Raw genomic sequence first — 20272 nt, forward strand, 5'->3', positions numbered from 1 at the left:
ATTACCTCCGGCTCCTGGTCTAACTGAGCAGTATTTTGTAATTCAAAACAGGGCTGCACCAGCAGGGTGACAAAGTCAACCCCAGGAAGGCAGAGTTCCACCTACTCATTTGTACAGCAGTCACAGCTGGGAAGTAAGATGGCTTTCCTACCTCCCGTGTGATGCCACAGTGGATACTCAGGTTCTCAGGTCTGCCCACAAATGTCTATTTCATATAAGTTTAGGACTAACGGTGGTACTTCAACTCTATTTGCCTTCTGTATAACTTTGATTTAACAGGAAGATGCACTCTGAATTCCAATTTGCGAATTACCTGGCCCCATGAGGGGTTGAGTGGCCTGGAAGCTACAACCTTAGTGGGGCTTAGCAGGGAGGGGAGAGCTGAGGGCACAAACTGGCCAGCACGGGAACCTGTGCTTGCAATTTTCCTGAGAAAAGGAGGTCTGAGTCAAGTACCCCCTGGGTATCTGGAACTGAGGGAGGCAGAACCTGTACCCACCCGACCGTGGCACTCCGGCGGGGGACCCAGGCTGTCCTGCAGCCAGACCCGAGCATGTCCAGGGGCCCCTGGCTGGAGTCTGACTGAGCCATTTGCTGCTCACTGGGTTCAACTTTTGAGGAGAGCTGAGAGAACAGAGGGGAGGGGAGAAGATGCATCAGCAGGATGAGGGCCTTCTCCACGGCAAACCTGAGCGAAGGAGGAAGGCACACAAGAGGCAGGCGGCAGGAAGCAGAGCCGTGTACGCAGGCACGATTCACGGCCCACCTGCGTCCCCAGCAGCTCCTGGAGCGGGAGGGGGTGGGGTGGGGATGGCAGTAGGGAAAACCGGGACTTACGTTGTACGCATTGATGATCAGCTGAATGATATTTTTGGAGTCTCCATGTAAAATCTCCACTGTTGTTCCAGGTATCAGGGCTGTAAAATTCTTGAAGGAAAAAAAAGAAAGAAAGAACAGATATAAGCCAATTTTGCTCTTCTATACCGTCAGAGAGGGAACACTGCTCTCCTGAGCTAGACCAGTAAGGGCCCCCAGTGCCCGGCTCTGCCGGTCTCTCACACCATAAGCTGGAGAAGGGGCCACAAGGACGGGCGAGCCGTGGCTCTGGGGGACGGAGTTCCCACAGCAGGCTGTGCAACATCAGCCTTCGAAGGTCTGAGTGCAAAGGGGTCTGGCAAGGTCTGCTCCCCAAGTAGAATGTCCTGCCCCTTTGGGAGGCTGCTCCCCTCTGGCAGGTAACAGACAACTCCCTGCAATTCCATCCTCTACGGGCAACATACTCTTGATATTCTTGCCATCCTTCCTCAAATCTACATAGATCCATATTCCCAGGTTTGCTCAAGAATGCCCTCAATCTTTTCAGCAGGAATAAAAAGGGAGACTCTTCCAAGGGTTTCAAATATGGCCTCTTTCCTGGTTTGGGAACTGACATGTGAATGATGGTCTCCTAAGGACAGCTGAGTATCGCTGGGTGAAATCCCGTGGCACAGCAGGCAGCCTTGAAGTGGTTACCTTTCCTCTTTCATTTGTCCTAACGACTGAGTATGTCATTTATTAAAGTGACAGAGATCTCTAGAAACACTCACTGCCCTTAGCCTGCCTTGGACGACGTGGAACTACTCTCTGAGCAAGGTGTCCTTGGTTCTGAGCAAGGATGGCATAGGCCAAAGTGGATCACTTTCATCTTTAAGTATCTGGAAGCAAACCCAGTCTAGTCTGTGCAATCGATCCCTCTAAAGATGTTACGTGTAAATGGCTGGGTTTTATCCTGCTATCTTCCACTGAACAACAAAAAAATAAAACCAACAATCCTCTTCCTTTGTTTTCACCTTCTAAAATTGATTCAGACTAAAGGAAGAGAAAGAACTGATGTTTTAAGTGGCATTTTATCAGTGATAATCTCAGGCAAGGGCAACAGAAAGACACAATCAGACAGAGGTTCTTCTGTGGATTTTTAAGAGCAGTCCAGAGAGGGGACTGGGTAGGCAGTGTGAGGGGCGGATGGGGTTGGGGAGGGACTGCTGACTCAGTTCTCATAACCTCTCAAGTCAAAGGAAGTCAGAGGTGAGCTGAGTTTTACACTTAGCTTACATGAACACTCCCTGAGCAACTCAGAAATTCTAGTTCAGAATGCGACTTGCCTGTGATTGTGAGGAAGAACATATTTGTGAGGGGACTTTATCATGAGGGTCCAGAGGAAACCCCAGGAAAAGTCTCTGAGACAGAACACGTTCACACGCAGACTGCGCTATTTGCTCAAGACATTTATTGTTTTCTTTGGGAATTCCCATCTCAGGCTAACCCGTTGGTCTGCCCTACTCTGTGAGTAAGCCATAAAACTCTGGGAACGCTGGAATTAGTGATATGACCTGCTTCGATGCCTTAGTTTTCTTTCTGTCCACTTTTATTTTATATCGTCCTTCCCTATTACATTGTATGTCCATTTTGTCATCTGAAAAATGGGAGCTCGTACTGTTTCCAAAGTTTTTCTCAGGATCAAATCAGATGCCCTATGTTTAAATTGCTTGCAAAGGCGTGTGCTGCTAACTGTTTAAATGCTTCATCAATACTATTATTTTCCACTAGATCAAGACAGGCCTATATTCCACTTCTCCTCCCACATAGAGAAAGGCTGATAACACTCCTCACCCCACTTCTGCACTCTTTGCCTCACCCCACATTCTAATCTCCTATTTAACTTGGGGTCATCATGGGCCCCAGAATCAGGCCATCCACCTCCCTCATTCCCTCCAGGCATACCTTGTAGAGCATATAATGGCTTTTTGTCACTGCAAAGATGAGGTTGATGTTGTTCTCTGCCAATTTCTCTCCAAGCAAGGCAAGAGATGGATAGTCCTAGGGCCAAGGCAAAAGGTCAAGGCTGTAACATTTCTTTTTCTTTTCTTTTCTTTTCTTTTTAATGTTTATTTGTTTTTGAAAGAGAGAAATAGAGTGCAAGTGGGGGAGGGACAGAGAGAGAAGGAGACACAGAATCTGAAGCAGGCTCCAGGCTCTGAGCTGTCAGCATAGAGCCTGACACAGGGCTCAAACCCATGAACTGGGGGATCATGACCTGAGCCCAAGTCAGATGCTTAACCTACTTAGCCACCCAGGTGCCCCAAGGCCATAATGTTTCTAACAGGCTGAGATACCAGCCCCCAGCTCCAACATGCAATCATGAACCCATACTTGCTAGGGAAAGCATATTCCCTAGGCCATCCTTAATAACCAAGCCCCATCGGAAGCTCCAAACTGGGGCAATATGTAGAAAAGATCTCAGGTAAGGGCCTTTGGGCCCCTCCCAAACTAGATGCATTCCCCCCACCCCTCCCAAGCCAGAATGGAGACATAATGAGGTGAGGATTCCCACAGCTGGTCTGTGCTTGCATCCTTTTAGGAAGGATGAGGCAGAGAGGAGAGGCTCCCCAAAATCCAGCCACCACATTCTACCATCTCCCATCAGCAACCATTGTCTTTGCTCTCTTTCATAAGACCTTGCCTCCCTAACTCTTTGCCCTACTTTCCTTCTCCTAAGCCCAACAACTGGGCCCACCAATGTCCCTCATGGGTCCTGCTCACTACTCAGAATGGACAAACCATTCTCACACCTCTGGCTTAAATGTTGGGGGGTGGGGTGGGGAGGGGGTCCAAGCAGGAGAGGAGGGTGGAGGCTAAGAGGCAGTGTGATAATGTCCTGGAGGATTTTAAGGGCTAATGAGGGGTACAGGGGTCCTCATTAGCTCTAGAGCAACCAAGTTCTATAGTTATGAGTCTTTTTCCAGACTCCACTATTCTTGGGATAACATGGAAGGCTTGAAACTGGAGAAAATGGGCTTGCCCAACAAAAACTACAAAGTATTTCTGTCTAGCCAGACACCACCACAATGGGTTTGGGAAGGAAGAGGGTATAGGTTTTTGTGGTTTGACTGTTTGCACAGTAAGTGTGACATGATATTGGTACCTATTGCATGTGGACAATAGGCATACAGGAGTTCACTTCAATGATCTATTATTATATATGCTTGAAAATTTGCATAAATTCTTTTAAATGACATGGTGATGGTCATAGACTATTGACAGCAGAAGGTCCTTAGGGCCTCCTATTCTATGCAGGACACCTGCAGCCACACTCCTGATGGTGACAGGACTCAGTTCCTCAGGGAGCCCATTTCTAGAAGTCACAGCATCGTCTTATCCTCACTTATTTTGCCCTATAACTTCTACTCCAATTTGAAATCTGCAGGAGCACAGTCCCTGGCCTCCTGTAAGATCACCTCTCCTCTCTGAGATCTATCTGGTCTCCCCAAGTCACCTCTTCCTTAACTAAATGCACCCATTTACATGCATGATGGCAGAAAGATGAACCAGCTGCAGAAATCTGTGAGAAATGTTCTGAGCTAACGAGGAGTTCTGGAAGCCCAGCTGGAGAAGATGGACTAGAAACCCAATTCTCAGAACGGACTGGAAAGTCCATGGGCAGGATCACGGGAGCGGGGCTGGGGACCCTGGTTCTTACCATCTGATTAGACACCGTGTACTCGTTGGCCTCATTCAGGTGGCACTGGCCGTCGTGTGGCTGCACCAGCCCCCCCAGTTTTCCATCCAGCGCAATGTGGGGCACGTCGTCCGTAGTGAACACCAGCAAATGCAGTGCATCCTTTCTCCAGCCGATCTTCTCCTGAGGGACAGAAATTGGAGGGGGGCCAAACGCTTTTGACTGCTGCCCAGGTCTGCCCCAGGACACTGGACAGCATACTGGCCTGGCTCCCGCGGTCTGAATCAGAGGCATTCCCCTATGCGTGTAGCTGGGGAGCACTCATAGAAACGAATCAAGGAGGATCCACAGAACTCAGAAGAGACACAGCCTGGAATGGAGAAGCCTAAATGCACAGAGACACAGCTGCACAGCTGGGCCTGGGCAGGCCCAAGCCCCTAGAACCTCCCTCCCAACCACCAGATGCTTCCCTGTTCCTTTCAGTTATACCTGAGGGCTACACCTTCTAGACACTTCCCCTTTTAGCCTCATGTATTATTCCTTCCCCGGAAAAGCCTTTAACCCACCTCAACCCAAACCCCCGACACTGACCAGTTCCAATGGTTGATGGATCTTGCCTTTTCAGGATTTGGTAAAATCTGCCATCTATTCTGGTAGGTGTAAACCACTTCAATCATTAACTGAAATACCTCAGTGTTAAGGGTCAGTAAGATTAGCTCTTCCTTTACTGCTTCATGTATCCACTCCAGTCAGACACAAGGCTAAGTACAGTCTGAACTGCAAGAGAAAGACTATTTCTCATATTCAGCCACTGTGGCCCAGTGCTACACAAAAACACCTCAGCCATTATTATTAGGAGCAGCTGGACCCTGATACAGAGCAACAGAAACTGAGATGTGGCCACTTTCTTACTAACAGTGAAAGGGCATCCCCAAATATGTTGGTGGCAGAGTGAATACGTGCCGAGAGTTATCCATACATGGACACCGATAGGGAAGCCGGAGACTGGATTCACAGACTTTACAGGTTAAAAGCTGTTGTTCTTCCAGCAGATGAGGGGTTGAGGGCATCACCGTCTTTCTTACCACTATATTGACAAATTTAACAGCCCTAAAGAGTCACAATATTTTCTCGTTTGCTCCAAAAGCAGCGTGGAAATAAAAAAATAATAATAAATCACAAAAAGTCAGACTAATGAGAGGGGAAAAAAGGGTTTAAAGAGAAGCCAATGAAGACTGACAGCAGAAACTTACTGTGAGCAAGGAGCTTAGCCTTCTGGGAAATCAGTTTCGTAGACCAGCACAGAGCTGCATATCTCCTAATATGTGCCCAGGACCTATGGAACCTTTTGTTGCAGATCCCAAAGAGTTTACAGTCACAGGGAAACAGGACTCCAACACATCCCCATTAGGGTGCTAATGAAGGTAAATACAATGTCAGTGGAAATCGGAGAAGAGGAGGCGTGAAAGCCTTCTCAGGGTGCATGAAACTTAAGCTGAGCTGGAAGATTAGGAAGAGCTCTTCCCGGAAGCTGGAGGAAGAAATGCAGGAGAAGGCAGAGGAGCGGGTGGGTGTTGTAGGCACTAGCAAAGGCAAGAAGAGGGGGCCACCCACATTTTTGGGACCTGGAATAAGAAACCTAGAAGATGGCTGACAGCAATGGCATCTAAGCCATGACAAAACCAATCTGTGGTATTACAGGTTAAGACAGTGGTTCCCCTTGACGGCACGAATGGGGGGAGTTAATAGCTGAAAAGGGTCACAAGGAGGCTTCTGGGTTGCTGGAAATGTTCTGTTTATGGACCTGGTATTTCTACCTTGTGAAAATTTACCGAGGTGTACTCTTATGTACAGTTTTCTGCAGATATGCTAGATTTTGATGGGGTTTAAAACTGTGAAGTAGTTAAAGCAGTACATTATAATCCGTAGAAGGGAGGGCACGATGCTCTGGAAATACAGCATAATCAAGAGTGTAAACTAACAGCGCTTTTTGTAGTCAAAATGTGGATCTGTTATCTGAAAGGACACAACAATTTGCTAAAAACTGACAAGAAAGTAGAAGAACCTTTACTTTGACAATGTGTATTAAGAACCTTAAAGGAAATTAGAAACCTAAAAAAATGGACAGAGAGTTTCCATGGATCAGAAATATCAATGTCACTGAGATGTCATTTGTCCCAAGACTGATCTATAAACTCGACACAATCCCAATCAAAAGCCCAGAAGGCCTTTTTGAGAAAATGTAAGTTTAGACTAAAATTTATATGGAAAGTCAAACAATGGAGATCAGAAACAATTTTCCAAAAAGAACAACCAAGTTGAAGGACTTATTATCTAAGGTCAGGGCTTACCACAAAGCTACCGCAATCGAGACAGTGCATAAACATATAGACCAATGGAGTGAGACAGAGATAAATAGACCCACACATATATGGTCAATTCAACAGAAGGTACTAGAACAATCTGACATCCATATGGAAAGAAATGAAGCTAAACCTACACCTCTCTATATACAAAAATGGATTAGGCCTAAGATAGTAACATTTCTGAAGAAAACAGGAGAAAGCCTTTGTGACTTTTATATAGGCAAAGATTTCTTACATAGCACGATTTACGGGATGAAAACTGATGAGTTGGACTTCATCAAAATTAAAAATATCTTCTCTTTGAAAGATACCAGTAAGAAAATGAAATGACAAGGTGTGGACTGGGAGAAAATATTTGCAAAGAAATAAAAATCTGATAGAACCTATATCCAGAATACATAAAGACTGCTCATAAGTGAGTAAAAAAACAAACTGAATTAAAAAAAAAATAGAGACGAGGCACCTGGGTGGCTCAGGCGGTTAAGTGTCCGACTTTGGCTCAGTTCACAATCTCACAGTTCGGGAGTTCGAGCCCCGTGTCAGACTCTGTGCTGACCAATCAAAGCCTGGAGCCTGCCTCAGATTCTGTGTCTCCCTCTCTCTCTGCCCTTGCCTGCTCACACTCTATCAAAAATAAATATTAAAAAAATATTTAAAAAAATAAATAAATAAAAATAAAAAGATAGAGACTTGAACAAACATTTTGCCAAAGAAGAGAGAGGGATGAAGATAAGCACATGAACGGATCCTCAACCAACGTCAGTAGTCCTCGAGGAAATACACAGTAAAACCACAATAACATAGGGGTGCCTGGGTGGCTCATTCAATTAAGCATCCAACTTCAGCTCAGGTCATGATCTTGCAGTCATGAGTTCGAGCCCTGCATCGGGCTTGGTGCTGACAGTTGAGAGCCTGGAACCTGCTTCGGATTCTGTATCTCCCTCTCTCTCTGCCCCTTTTTGCACTCTGCCTCTCTCGCTCTCAAAAATAAATAACCATTAAAAAAAATTTAAAGACACAAAACCACAATAAGATAGTTATTAGATAGCTCTTCCAATGGCAAACACACCAACCCTAATAATACCAAGTGCTGGTAATGGTGTGAAACAATTGAAACTCTCATAATTGCTAATAAGAATATAAAAGTCCTAGCAACTTTGGAAACAGTTTGGCAGATTCTTATAAAGTTACACATATACTTACCATCAACCCAGCTATCCCACTCTTTGGTATTTACCCAAGAGAAGTGAAAATTTATGCTCACATGAAAATTTCTACGCAAATTTATATTTTTAAAGATTTTATTTTTAAGTTATCTCTACATCCAACACGGGGCTTGAACTCACAACGTCGAAATCAAAAGTCGCATACTCATGGTGCCTGGGGGGCTCAGTCAGTTAAGACTCAGATTCGTGATTTTGACTCAGGTCATGATCTCATGGTTCGTGGGTTTGAGCCCTGCATTGGGCTCCATGTTGCCGATGCAAAGCTTGCTTGGGATTCTGGGATTCTCTCTCTCTCAAAATAAATAAATTTAACAAATCAATTTAAAAAAAAAGAGTTGCATACTCTACTGACTGAGCCAGCCAGGCACCCCTTTATGTAAATACTTACAGTAGCTATTCATAATCATCAACTAGAAACAATGTGCATCAAATAGTTTACAGAGAAACACAATGTAGCACATCTACACAACGAAATATTATTCTACAAAATAAATATATAAATAAATAAATATTAAGGAAAAAAAAAAGAACAAACACACACAACTTGGATGAATCTCCAAAGCATTATGTTAAGCGAAAAAAAGCCTGACTCCAAAGGCAACTCACTGTCTAACTCCATCCATGTGATATTTGGGAAAAGACAAAAATATAGGCACGGAAACAAACTGGTAGCTGCCAAAGGCCAAGAGTAAAGGGCGGGGCCAGCAACAAAGGGATGCTAGGAACCTTTCTAGGGTTCTAGAAATAATCTCTAGCTTCATTATGGGGGTAGCTAGAAGACTTTAGCCTGAAAAGGTGAATTTTACTCTGTAAATTTTCCCTCCATAACCTGGAGAGATCCTCTGTGTAAACTATTCCTCCATAATCAAAAATACCCTTAAAGAAGTACACACCTTTTGACTCAACGATTCTACTTCAAGGACTCTCTCTGCAAGAAGTATTTCGAAATATGCACAGCAATATTTTCACTAGTGTGACAGAAAGATAAAGACATGAATACTCTCCTGTTCAGGAATGGTGAAGTAAACAGAGATGTCTCCCCTCTGGCCATTAGAAATTATGGTCATAAAAATTATGATCTATGGTAAACAAGTGTAATGTTAACTGGAAAATGAAGTATATAATACTGTAGTGGTGGTGTGACTACAAACCATGTAAGAGACGAGCATTACTTTCTGTTAAAAAGAAAGTAAGAGATTGAAACAAAATATACCATCAAATGATTGGGGCAGAGATAACAGGCTGTATCTTTCTCTTTTTTCCCATTTTCCCCCCAACTGTCTTTCAGAAGCAAGTACTACTTTACAAGACTGGGTTTTGAATGCTGCTGGTCTGCCGTTTAACTGTTTCAGTCTCCTTTTCCTCCACACCAGCTTCCCAGGGGACTTGCAGGAACATAAAGGAAGCTGGCAACAAGGGACAGAACAATGTGGAACCCGGGTGGCCCAGGACGGGCACTGTGATGTTGTTGCCACTCCTAATTACCCGTGTAGCTTTGACCTAATGATTTAACACCTCAAAAGCTTTTTCCTTGTTAGTAAAACAGGAATAATAATACTTAACTCTTACTGATCACCTCCACCATTCCAACCAGTCTTCACTGCAACCTCTGTAATGTAGGTAATATACTGCCCTCATGCAGATAAGATAACTGGTGTCCAGAGACATTAAGTAACTAGTCCAAGGTCACTGGATCAGAGAAGCCAGATTCAGATGATCTGCTTCTTACTCACAAAGTTAACCTACCTAGTCATATCAGAAGAGAGGATGGTGTAGGGTGTGTGTGGGGGTGATCAATGAGAGAATTCATTCAATTACTTAGTAGGCTTTCAACTAATGACTCCTGGGTCCAAGATAAATGTTTGTCAAGTAGAAAGTTTGCATCTGAAACAGAAATAGCTCTACAAATGAAGAATGGCACAGCATAGTAATAATAATTGTTTTCTCTAAAGTGGACTCTTGTTATGTAAGTGACATTGAGGAACTTGGCCCGAGGCTGAGCCTGGGCTACAAAGCATGAGTCAGGACCTGCTTAGTCATTCACCCAGGCTTTTGGGTTCAGAGATTTTAGAAGCAGTGACTCCACAGAAAATTTACATTAGAAAGAATTTTCCTACTGTCCGCCTGGACTATTTGAAAGGCCTGAGTTCTGTACTCCATGTTTGGGGTAGAGGACAATAGTGGGAAAGTGGATTGTTTTTGTTGTTGTTGTTGTTGTTTTAAAGAAAGAAGAACTACAAAATGGAGTATGGTATGGGGAGCCAGAAGACATGAGCTTTTGAACAGATGAGGCTGAGGTCAAATCTGCTTTGCGCTAACTGGGACACTTCTCTCAGCCCTGCTTTCTTCATCTGTAACACGGAAAAAATCCGATTTTGCAGGGTTGATGCTAGGTTTAGACATGGTTGTATTAGCCTCAGCAAACAAGAGGCTACAAAAAGGATCTAGAATTATTACTCTTTTTAAAAAAATTTTTAGTGTTTATTTTTGAGAGAAAGAAAGAGACAGACAGACAGAGTATGAGTTGGGGAGGAGCAGAGAGGGAGTGAGTGGCAGGATGTGAAGCAGGCTCCAGGTTCTGAGCTGTCAGCACAAAGCCCAAAGCGGGGCTTGAACGCATGAACAGTGAGATCATGACCTGAGCCAAAGTCAGACACTTAACCAACTGAGCCACCCAGGTGCCCTTATAATTATTACTCTTAAGACTGGTAATTTCTACATTTCTTCTCTTTGCCTTTCACTACTTGATGCGGGAGGCTCCACATACTGAAAAGTTTTTAAAAGCCTTGAGTTGGGGCACCTGGGTGGCTCAGTCAGTTAAGTACCTGACTCTTGATTTCAGCTCACGTCATGATCTCATGGGTTTGTGAGAACAAGCCCACATTGGGTTCTGTGCTGGAGGCATGGAGACTGCTTGGGATTCTCTCTCTCCCTCTCTCTGCCCCTCCCCCACTCATTCTCTCTCTCTCTCTCTCTCTCTCTCTCTCAAGAAATAAATAAACATGGACAAAATTTTAAAGCCTTGAATTAATACCGCAATGAGATTCCACCGCACATCTGACAGAATGGCTGAACGTGAAAAGACCATCCTCACCAAATGCTGACGTAGATGTGGAGTCACACCTGCCGTTAGGAATGTGAAATGAGGACCTTGAGGGTGTTATGCTGAGCAAAATAAGTCAGGCAGAGAAGGACAAATATCGTATGTTTGCACGTATAGGAGGATTAGGAGGAACTTAACGGAGGACCATGGGGGAGAAGAAGGGGGGAAATAAATGGTGGGGGAAAGGGAGGGAGGCAAACCATGAGAGACTCTTGAATGCTGACAAAAACTGAGGACTGATGGATGTGGGGGGGAGGGGGGATGGGCATGGAGGAGGGCACTTGTGGGGATGAGCACTGGGTGTTATGTGGAAATCAATTTGACAATAAACTATTTGTAAAAAAAAAATAAAGTACCTTTAAAAAGTAAAAAAAAAAAAAAAAAGGAATGTGAAATGATATGTGTACTTTGGAAACAGTCTGGCAGTTTCTTGCAAAGTTAAACACCTACCAGATGACCTGGTAAATCCACTCCCAGGTATAGAGATAAAAGAAATAAAAGCAAACCTCTAAACAAACACTTGAACAGATTTACAGCAGCTCTACTTGTAATGGGCAAAAAAACCACCAAAAAAACTATCCAAAACAACCCAAATATCCACCAACAGGAGGGAGAGACAAAAAGTGGTCCATCCACTCAAAGGAATTCTACTCAGAACAAAAAGAAAGGATGGTGACACTAGACAGTGCAGATAGATCTCAAAATAATTGTGCTCAGTGAAATAAACCAAGGCCAAATAGGTATTTATACTAAATATATAAAATTTTAGCAAATGCAAACTAATGTAGAGTGAGAGAAAGCAAATTAATGGCTGCCCGGGGTGAGGAAGAGGAGGCACAGGAGGGAGATAATGACAAAGAAGCATAAATGCTCACTGTGGGGAAAAGGATATGTTCATTACCTTGATCATGATGTATACATATATGTACATATATATGTGTGTATATATATGTATATGTATATATCTCTCAGATGTGTGTAAACATATCAAAATTTCTCAAACTGTACACTTTCAATACGTGTAGTTTATTATACATCAAGAATACGTCAATAAAGCTGTTTCATTTAAAGAAGACCTGGTTTGCTCGCAAAGTCTCTAAAATACAAGAATTTACATGAAAAGACTGAAAGTAACATGCTGGGAATACCATTTACACATGTTCTTTTGTTTGGTGACACTATTGTGTAGCCGTGAGGACTTCTCTGGCCGGTCTCGGGTCAGCCCCACACCTGCCTCAGCTTGTCCTTCTGGCCTCGGGCAAGTTACTCAATCCTTCCCAGGCCAGCTTCTCTTTTATAAAATGGAGATAATAAGAGTAGCAATAAAATAGGGTGAGGAGAAGATTAAACAGAGGAGGAGCACCCAGCTCCGTGCCTGTATGTGGTAGACGGTTACAAAGTGACAGTGATCATCATCAGTATTTCCCTGGACTTGAGAATCTGTAACTTAAGTGCATAATTCAGAAACACACAATCTTGTCTTCGAACTGTAGGGTTATGGGATATGTTTCGTCTCCTTTCTGTTTATCTGCATTTTCTACATTTTTAGATTGAATATATTCTCTCTTAAGAAAAAAATCTTTTAGGAAAAAAAAAAACCCCAAGCCTACTTATTTAGCTAAATTTTCTCCATGTCTCAAAATAAAAACAAAAATTTTAAAGCCAATTTTATTTGCGGCACCTGGGTGGCTCAGTCAGCAAAGTGTCCAACTTTGGCTTAGGTCATGATCTCACAGTTTGTGGGTTTGTGCCCCACATTGGGCTCTCTGCCGTCAGTGCAGAGCCCACTTCAGATCCTCTGTCTCCCTCTCTGCCCCTCATCTGCTTGCTTGTGCACTTTCTCTCTCTCTCAAAAATAAATAACATTTCTCTAAAAAAAGCCAATTTCATTAAATGTCACCGAAGTCAGCCCTTAGATGAAAATGTCAGTGGCTGGGTGGGACGGAAGTGTACCAGACTAAGAAGCAAGAAATCCGGCATCTGGCCAAGGTCAGGATTCACTCAACTTCTCTTTGCTCAATGCTCAGATCTGCATCAAATTCACCGCAAGGTCTGTTTCAGCCTTCAAACCTCTAGTTCCCACACTTGCTCAGGAGGTGGCCTCGCCTTTTTCATCACCGAAAGAAATAGATAATGTGACTTGCCTCCTCATCTATTCTCAGTGGCCCCAAGGGTCTGGTCCCACAGCTCCAGGATGGCTTCCAGTCACAGGGGCATCCTCCTGGCATCTCTGATCTCTCTGTCCCCAAAGAAGTGCTCCTTCTGCCCCAAGGAAATGCAGCCCGTACATCCCACCCTCTTTGAGAATTTTTTCTATTAGTCTCTGTTTCCCTTCTGAGTGCCTAAAAAACATGCTCAGGACCCACTTAACATAACCCTTCCAGTGACCCAGCTACTCTGCCAGTCTTACTTGTTTCTTTCTCTTTTCTAAGGCTGTTAGGTTTACGGCCTCTATTTCTTCTCCTCCATCCCTTATCATCAGACCTCTCCATGTGAGCCCTAGACTGCAGTTCTCGGATCCTGTCTCCCTCCCTCAGGTACACATGGTTCCCTGCCCTGGCAGTACTTTAGGGCCATCGAGGTACCTTCACCAACACTAACGCCCAGGGCTCCTGATCTAACAAGGCTGGCTGATCTGCTGCCCAGCCCTTAGGGTTTTAAAGCTCCCTGGACAAGCCTAATGTGCAGTGAGGGTAAGAATCAATCCCATGGCCTTAGGCCTCGCTCTTGTGGCCTCTGCGCTGACCGGGCACTCGGTGAGCCCCTTAAACTGTCCTACCCGTGTCCGTCTGGCTGCTCTTCCAGCAGGTGGATGAGGTCAAAGATAACACTCTCCACCCCTCTACCTCAGTTTGTGGAGATTGACTTGGATGACTCACAATCACACCCTGCACCAACCTTTCTCCTGAACTTTACTCCCAGGTCTGCACCAAAAGCCAAAGGTGTCTGCTGTTACCTGGAACTCAACTAATCTGACGATGCGGCACCATATTTACCCCCAGATCAACCACCCCTCCAGGCTTCCCCATTTCCGACAATGGGGCGATCATATGCCTTCTCTAGAAACACTGGAATTATCTTTTTCATCTTCTTTCTCTGTTCCTACAACAGCACCCGAGCCTGTCCCAAACTGTCAATTCTTTCTTACAGGCCATGTCTGTGTTGAACAAGAGCCCCTGGGCAATGCTACATATAACTTTCAGAATTTTCTCTTCACTTTGTACACACACCAGGAAAGTAGGCACAGCCTGAGGTTCGCCTTCCTCCTTGCCCCCACCTGCACTATGCCAGGGAGGTGTGACCATGACCCAGTGTATTCCAGCTGTTCCATGCAGGTGACACACACAGGTAGGTGACCACGCTATGTGACATGCAGCCATCCGCATACTGTGGCTGGGGGAGCCGTCACCATGCCCAGAATCTCTGATTCCATCTAAGTCCCGGGAGGCAAACCTTCTGGTTCTATGGGGACCAACCAGTCTGACCAGGGATGGGGTCAAAGAACGCTTTCCCAGGATGGAAAGCTCAGTGGGGAATTTGTCCTCAGAAAGCAGCAAAGATCTGGAGCTGAGGGAAAAGAGAAAGGGGTGCAGGGCCCAAGCTCCAGAATCACAAGAGCACTGTGCCCAGCACAGGCTCAGCACCCAGTAAAGAATGAGCAAACAGACACACAGACAAAATCAGAGCTGGGTACCAAGACCCTCCCTGGCTAGGTTAGAAGTCTGTGTTCATGTCACTCACAATGCCACGAGCTACCTTGTACCCTTTCCAATCTAGCAAATACCTTATTTGAAACCCCCAAATATGGGAAGCGTTAAGGGCTATGGAATCGCTTGCCCTCTGCTCTAAGCTGCAGGAGCAGGAGAGGGAAGAGCCGGGGCAGTCGTTGGGGATGGTTCCCAGGACAGCCCCTGGCAGCCAGGCCTGAACGTCGCCTGGGGGACCTGCGGTTCTGAGAGATGGTGAAGAGGAGGCAGTCGTCCATGAACCGAGGAACCGGGAACAGAGATGCTAGACCCGGTCTTCCCAGCTTTGAGAAAACAAATCAAAATTGGCTCCTCCCCAGGGCAAAGACAAACTTGGTTAGTTTACCTCTAACATCTGGCCAGGACAGCATGGGGACTGGGCAGTAGAGGATGTGGTTTCTCTGTCGTAATCCGGGATTGCACGGTCTGACAAAGGAGGAAGATCACTCGAGCGATCAAAAATGGGCTTCCATCTCCCTTGTCCACTTCTCGTCTGTCCCTGGGATCCCCACCGCCCCCAAGAGCTTCCCAACTGTACCTAGACTTTTACCTCGTGGTAAGGTGGCTCCAGGGCAAAGCCTCTGGGAGCAAGAAAAGCTTTTCTAGGCTCCAGGTCCAAGTAAGCTGTGCTTGGCACACAAGTGAGTGTCATGGTAGGGTTCATGGTCATGGGAGCCATGCAGCTGAGAGGCTACACTGCTGAGAGTAACAGAAAACAGGCTAAAAGGGGCTACTCCAGAACAAACACATCAGTGATTACTGGGCCCAAAAATGGACTCAGAGGAAATATGTAGCACCTGCAGTTTGGAAGGAACCCCAGACATTATCTTGTCCTCACTCCTGGCCAGTGCAGGGAGCTTTCCTCTGGTGTCCCCACTATGCGGGGAGAGTCCCTGCCCCATCTGGCATCTGGCAGCCTGCTCCACTGCTGAGCAGAGATCTTTGTTATTAGAGAATTCTTCCTTACCTTGACCTCAAACCTGTCTCCTTGCAGCTATCCCAGCAACCCCACCCTGAAGAGCCAGAGGAGTCTACTCCCTCTTCTATGATGATGTCTGAGCTCACCTATGCTTTTTCCTGGGTATCTCTCTTCTTGGCTAACTTCCAACCTCTCCCCCTAAGATATGGTTTCCAAGCCCAGCACCATCCACTTACTCACCCTCTTCCATTTTCTCACACTCAGTGTTGGTCTTAAACACAGTCCCCGAGGATACATACTTCCTGGGACATGATCTGAGCTCACAGAGGAAAGCAGGGCTGGGACCGGGGTCTTGCATTTGGCAGCTGAATCTTTTGACTAGCTCAAATTAAGCATGTCCGTCCCCAGATCCATTTCATAGTGACCTGCTTACACACAGGGACCACAGTGGGGCATGTCAAGCAACGAGGGTAGCCTCAACGACGCCCGCACGGGAAAGGGCCAGGAAGGGCCTGAAATGCTGGTCCCTGGGAATGTGAGAAAAGCTCATGTCCCTGCTGGGTGGCCTTAGGAAACACTGACAGATGCCTGCCGGAATGTGAGCTGGCCTGCTTGTTCACAGGCGATACTCGCCACACTCTCTGGTAAATGATGTACAAACTCCAGGGAAGTCTGGAGTCAATATGCCATTCCGAGGGCATTTTCAGTGAAGACAGAAATACTAGCTTTAAATGACGGAGTGTTCTGATCTCAAGGCCAATCTAATTAAAGCGAATTCTCACCCAACACGAAGGTACTGATACAGCCCAGGGGCCCCAGCCGTCACTGCAGACTGAGCGGGCATCACCAGCCACACTCCCCCTCACTGCTGGGAAAGACCCACCGTCTGAAAAAGTTTCTTATCACAGCAGGACTGCTGAATTATGAATGAGAAGGCGATACCAAAGTCCCCATTTTACAGACAGTAAAGCCACGGTCAAAGATAAGCATGCTTGCTCAAAGGGCTGGGCTCCAACAGTGCTCTGACCTTGGGATGTACAAGTAGTCTCTATGGAAAGTGCTTGGGGCTGACAGAGCCATGTTATAACTGCTTCCTGATAAACAAGAAACTCTCAGTTCCAGAGAACGGGTGCACATGCAACTGTGTCTCCTGGGGCTGTATCAGTCCTCCTCACGTGGGAAATTGTAATGGTTCCTTAGAGGAGGACTCGCTGTCTTTGGAAGCACCCCGCTTCTCTGCTCCAGTGTGAACACAACAGTCTGCAGGCACTCCAACATCAAGGTTAAGAACTCTGGCCTTAGAGCAAGGGGGTGGGTACAGCTCCATCTCTGGCTCTGTCATTTCTAGCTATAGCAAGCTTGAGAAATTACTCCGCCTTTCTAGGCTTGTTTCTTCATCAAAAGGGGACAATAAAGGCACATTCAAAGGATTAAGTAAAATAAACCCTGTGAAGTACATGGCAAAAGGCTGGGCTCTCTCACAAAGCACTGAACCCATGGTGACACCATCAGTACTGGAAACCAAGAGGCAGGGACACCAAGGTGGCCCACTGAAGGAGAAGAATGCTGTGATTCAGTCAGCGGGTCCTAAGGGGCCATCTCTGCCTTCTGCTGTGTGCTCTGCTGGCACCTCAGGTTGTCGGACAAGCACCTGCCATCCAATCAGAGTGATGCTCACAAGGACAGGAGCTGTGGTTCATTCATCTATGCATCCCGGCAGCACCTAACACGGTGTCCTGCACCCAGTAGGTACTCCACAAATCTTTGAAAGTAATGACAAAGCACTGTACATTACCCTTCTGGGCAAGCCCTGGGAGACAGAACAAGTTGTGGGGAGGAAACGAAGAAGGAAAAAGGGGCTGACCTGACCAGCCAGCAGGCAGATGGATCTGAACGTGGGGACCGAGCCTGAATTCGAACATGACACATAAGGAAAACCAAGATTAGTTCTGAGATTGGCTTCCCCAATTATGCTGACATTCAAGTCTATTTCGGGCACTTTATAAAATAATCGTGTTGCAATTAGCTGTTTTTCCTGCTTCCGTGCATACTTTGCAATGAAAAGTTTTAAAAAGTATTTTCTGTGTTGAAACGCAAGGAGGACAAAAGTGCAGTATGTTTTTCCTTGGGGGAAAAGAAATGTTGGCCCGTGAGTCAGGATTTAGACATTCACTTTGAGCCCAAGCCCAGCAACACACAAGACAGCATGTCTGATGTGAACTCCCTGAGAGAATCCAATCTGAATGGAAGAGAAACCTTTGGGATGCTGGAATGGCTAAATTGCATGAGGTTCTTATTTTTGTAGGTGAAATTATCAGTAATCAAGTAACAAATATCACTGATCATCAAATATCAGTAACTTCATACGGTTCCCTCTAACGTTTACAAATAGGTTGTTTATTACCTTCCGGCAGACCTACAGGCTCAAATCAAACCCCTGCAAGCTCAAATCAAAAGCCATAAGGACTTTTTCCCATCTTTCTTTAGTTCTCCCCACCATACCCGCCAGTGAACACTGACTAGGCTGAGTTGGAAAGTCTTGCCAGCTAATGGTACCTGGTTCTCTTCAATGGACGCACATGAAGCACTGTAAATGACATGGAGGCAGCCTGGTATAGCAGGAGGGTGGACGGGCTTGGAGCCGGGTGACCTGCGGGTTCCTGAACTTGGAAGCATAAAGGAATCTGTGAGAACAAAGCATCTGTTTACTTACCAAATGTTTAAGGAGGGTGTGTTATGGGCCAGGCAATGTGCTGGGTGCTAGGGAAATACAGGGGTGAGAAAAGACATGGGGTCCCTGCCTTCAGGGGGCTTACTATCTCAGAGGGGAGGTAGACATCACTCAAGAAATGGCCCAAATAAAAATAAAATGGTTACTGAAGTAGATGTGACCAAGGGCTTTATGCTCTGACCTCATCAGAAGGCTCAATCAGGGAAGGCTTCCCTGAGACACAGACAAGTAAATAGAGGTCTGAAACAGAAGTAGGCAGAGACTGCATATTCTGAGAAAAGCAGGTTTGGGGAGAACAAGGGAGGAATGAAGAAAAGAAGTAAAGATTTGTAGGGCAGTGAAACTGTTCTGTATGATACAATGGTGGTGGATACACATCATTGTACATTTGTCCAAAACCATAGAACATACAACACCAAGACTGAACCCAGAAGTTAACTATGGACTCTGGTTGATAATGATGTTCACAGACTGAAAGAAAGATACCACTCTGGTGGGGGATGTTGATGGTGGAGGAAGCCATGGGGCTGGAAGTGGGGTTTCAGGGACAGGTAGCATATGGAAATTCTGTACTTTCTGCTCTATTTTGCTATGAACCTAAATCTGCTCTTAAATGAAATAAAGTTTATTAATAAAAAAGGAAAAGGAAGGAAGGGAGGGAGGGACAGAGGGATGGAGGAAAAAGCAGGAATTTAGGGGAGGAGTATTTCAAGGAGAGGAAATAGCATGTGCAAAGGGCCCCCTAGTCAGAGTAACTGATTCAAGGTCATTGTGGCTGGAATGCAGAGGCCACGCAGGGAGGTTTAGGGAGAGAGCAGTGCCAGAAAAGCCCAAGAATAAATCTTTGTCTCTCTCCTTCGTTGCCAAATGGACATTTAAAGCACAGAGAGCCCATCGCTTGAAATGAGAACTGACATTCTAACCAGATATGGAAATACTGCCTCAGTCATCGAAGGGGCCTTCTAACCTTTCCGCAGGATGTTCCTTCCAGCCATCATTAGTCAAGTGAGCCCAGCAGTGTAAACACCCTCCATGCAGGGAATGCAGGCTTATGCTGGAGGACCAAAAGAGACCAAAACTCTCATCCGTGCCCTGGTAACAATTCTGAGTTGTAACTCAGTCAGTTCCCATCTCTTGTGTCGCGAAGCAGCTGTCAGCAGGGTAGCAATACCCAAAGCACAGTTCACGGGCACCAGGCAGAACAAGGAAACATCACTTCAGGGCCAGACACAGTCAAGTGATTAAAAAATGCACATCAAACCACAAAGATCTGCAAAATAGAAAGCCAGGAAGAACCTTCACCACCTCTGGCAAAAAAAAAAAAAAAAAAAAAGCTGCCTGCGCATGAGCAGACTTGCATACCTGCATGCATGGCCCCTAACACTTCGCTAGGCCACAGGAAGTTCAGTAGCTTCATGGTGTTTAACCAAGACACTGAGCCACAGAGGGAGAGCAAGCAGGTTGGGGTTGGAACAAGCCCCCAAAATGTGGTGCAATCTGCTAGCAGAAGCAGCTCATGCATGCTGACCGGTAACCCAGATCATGAGAACACAGAACATGTTAGGGATTCCTTTTCTGGTGACATGAAGTGTCAGGGGTGGCTGCCTTCTTCAAGGAATTCCATATATTTCTCGACACAGGTTTGGAAAAACAACACAGGTCTTAAAAAATCAAGTGGGGCACCTG

The 20272-nt window shown here is 45.6% G+C and overlaps 1 protein-coding gene across 1 annotated transcript in view; it reads right to left on the reverse strand.

The window, feature by feature from the left end:
• Positions 1 to 20272, reverse strand: part of ITGB5 (integrin subunit beta 5) — a 119796-nt gene that overhangs the window by 50004 nt on the left and 49520 nt on the right. The window contains exons 6-8 of the mRNA XM_039253040.1: positions 4517 to 4678; positions 2761 to 2856; positions 838 to 927 (exon numbers count right to left, since the gene is read on the reverse strand). Of these exons, the coding sequence (XP_039108971.1) occupies positions 838 to 927; positions 2761 to 2856; positions 4517 to 4678 (348 nt within the window). The remainder of the gene's footprint in view (positions 1 to 837; positions 928 to 2760; positions 2857 to 4516; positions 4679 to 20272) is intronic.

Source organism: Hyaena hyaena, unplaced genomic scaffold (assembly GCF_003009895.1).
Source record: "Hyaena hyaena isolate Hyena2069 unplaced genomic scaffold, ASM300989v1 scaffold_434, whole genome shotgun sequence".
Taxonomy (NCBI): domain Eukaryota; kingdom Metazoa; phylum Chordata; class Mammalia; order Carnivora; family Hyaenidae; genus Hyaena; species Hyaena hyaena.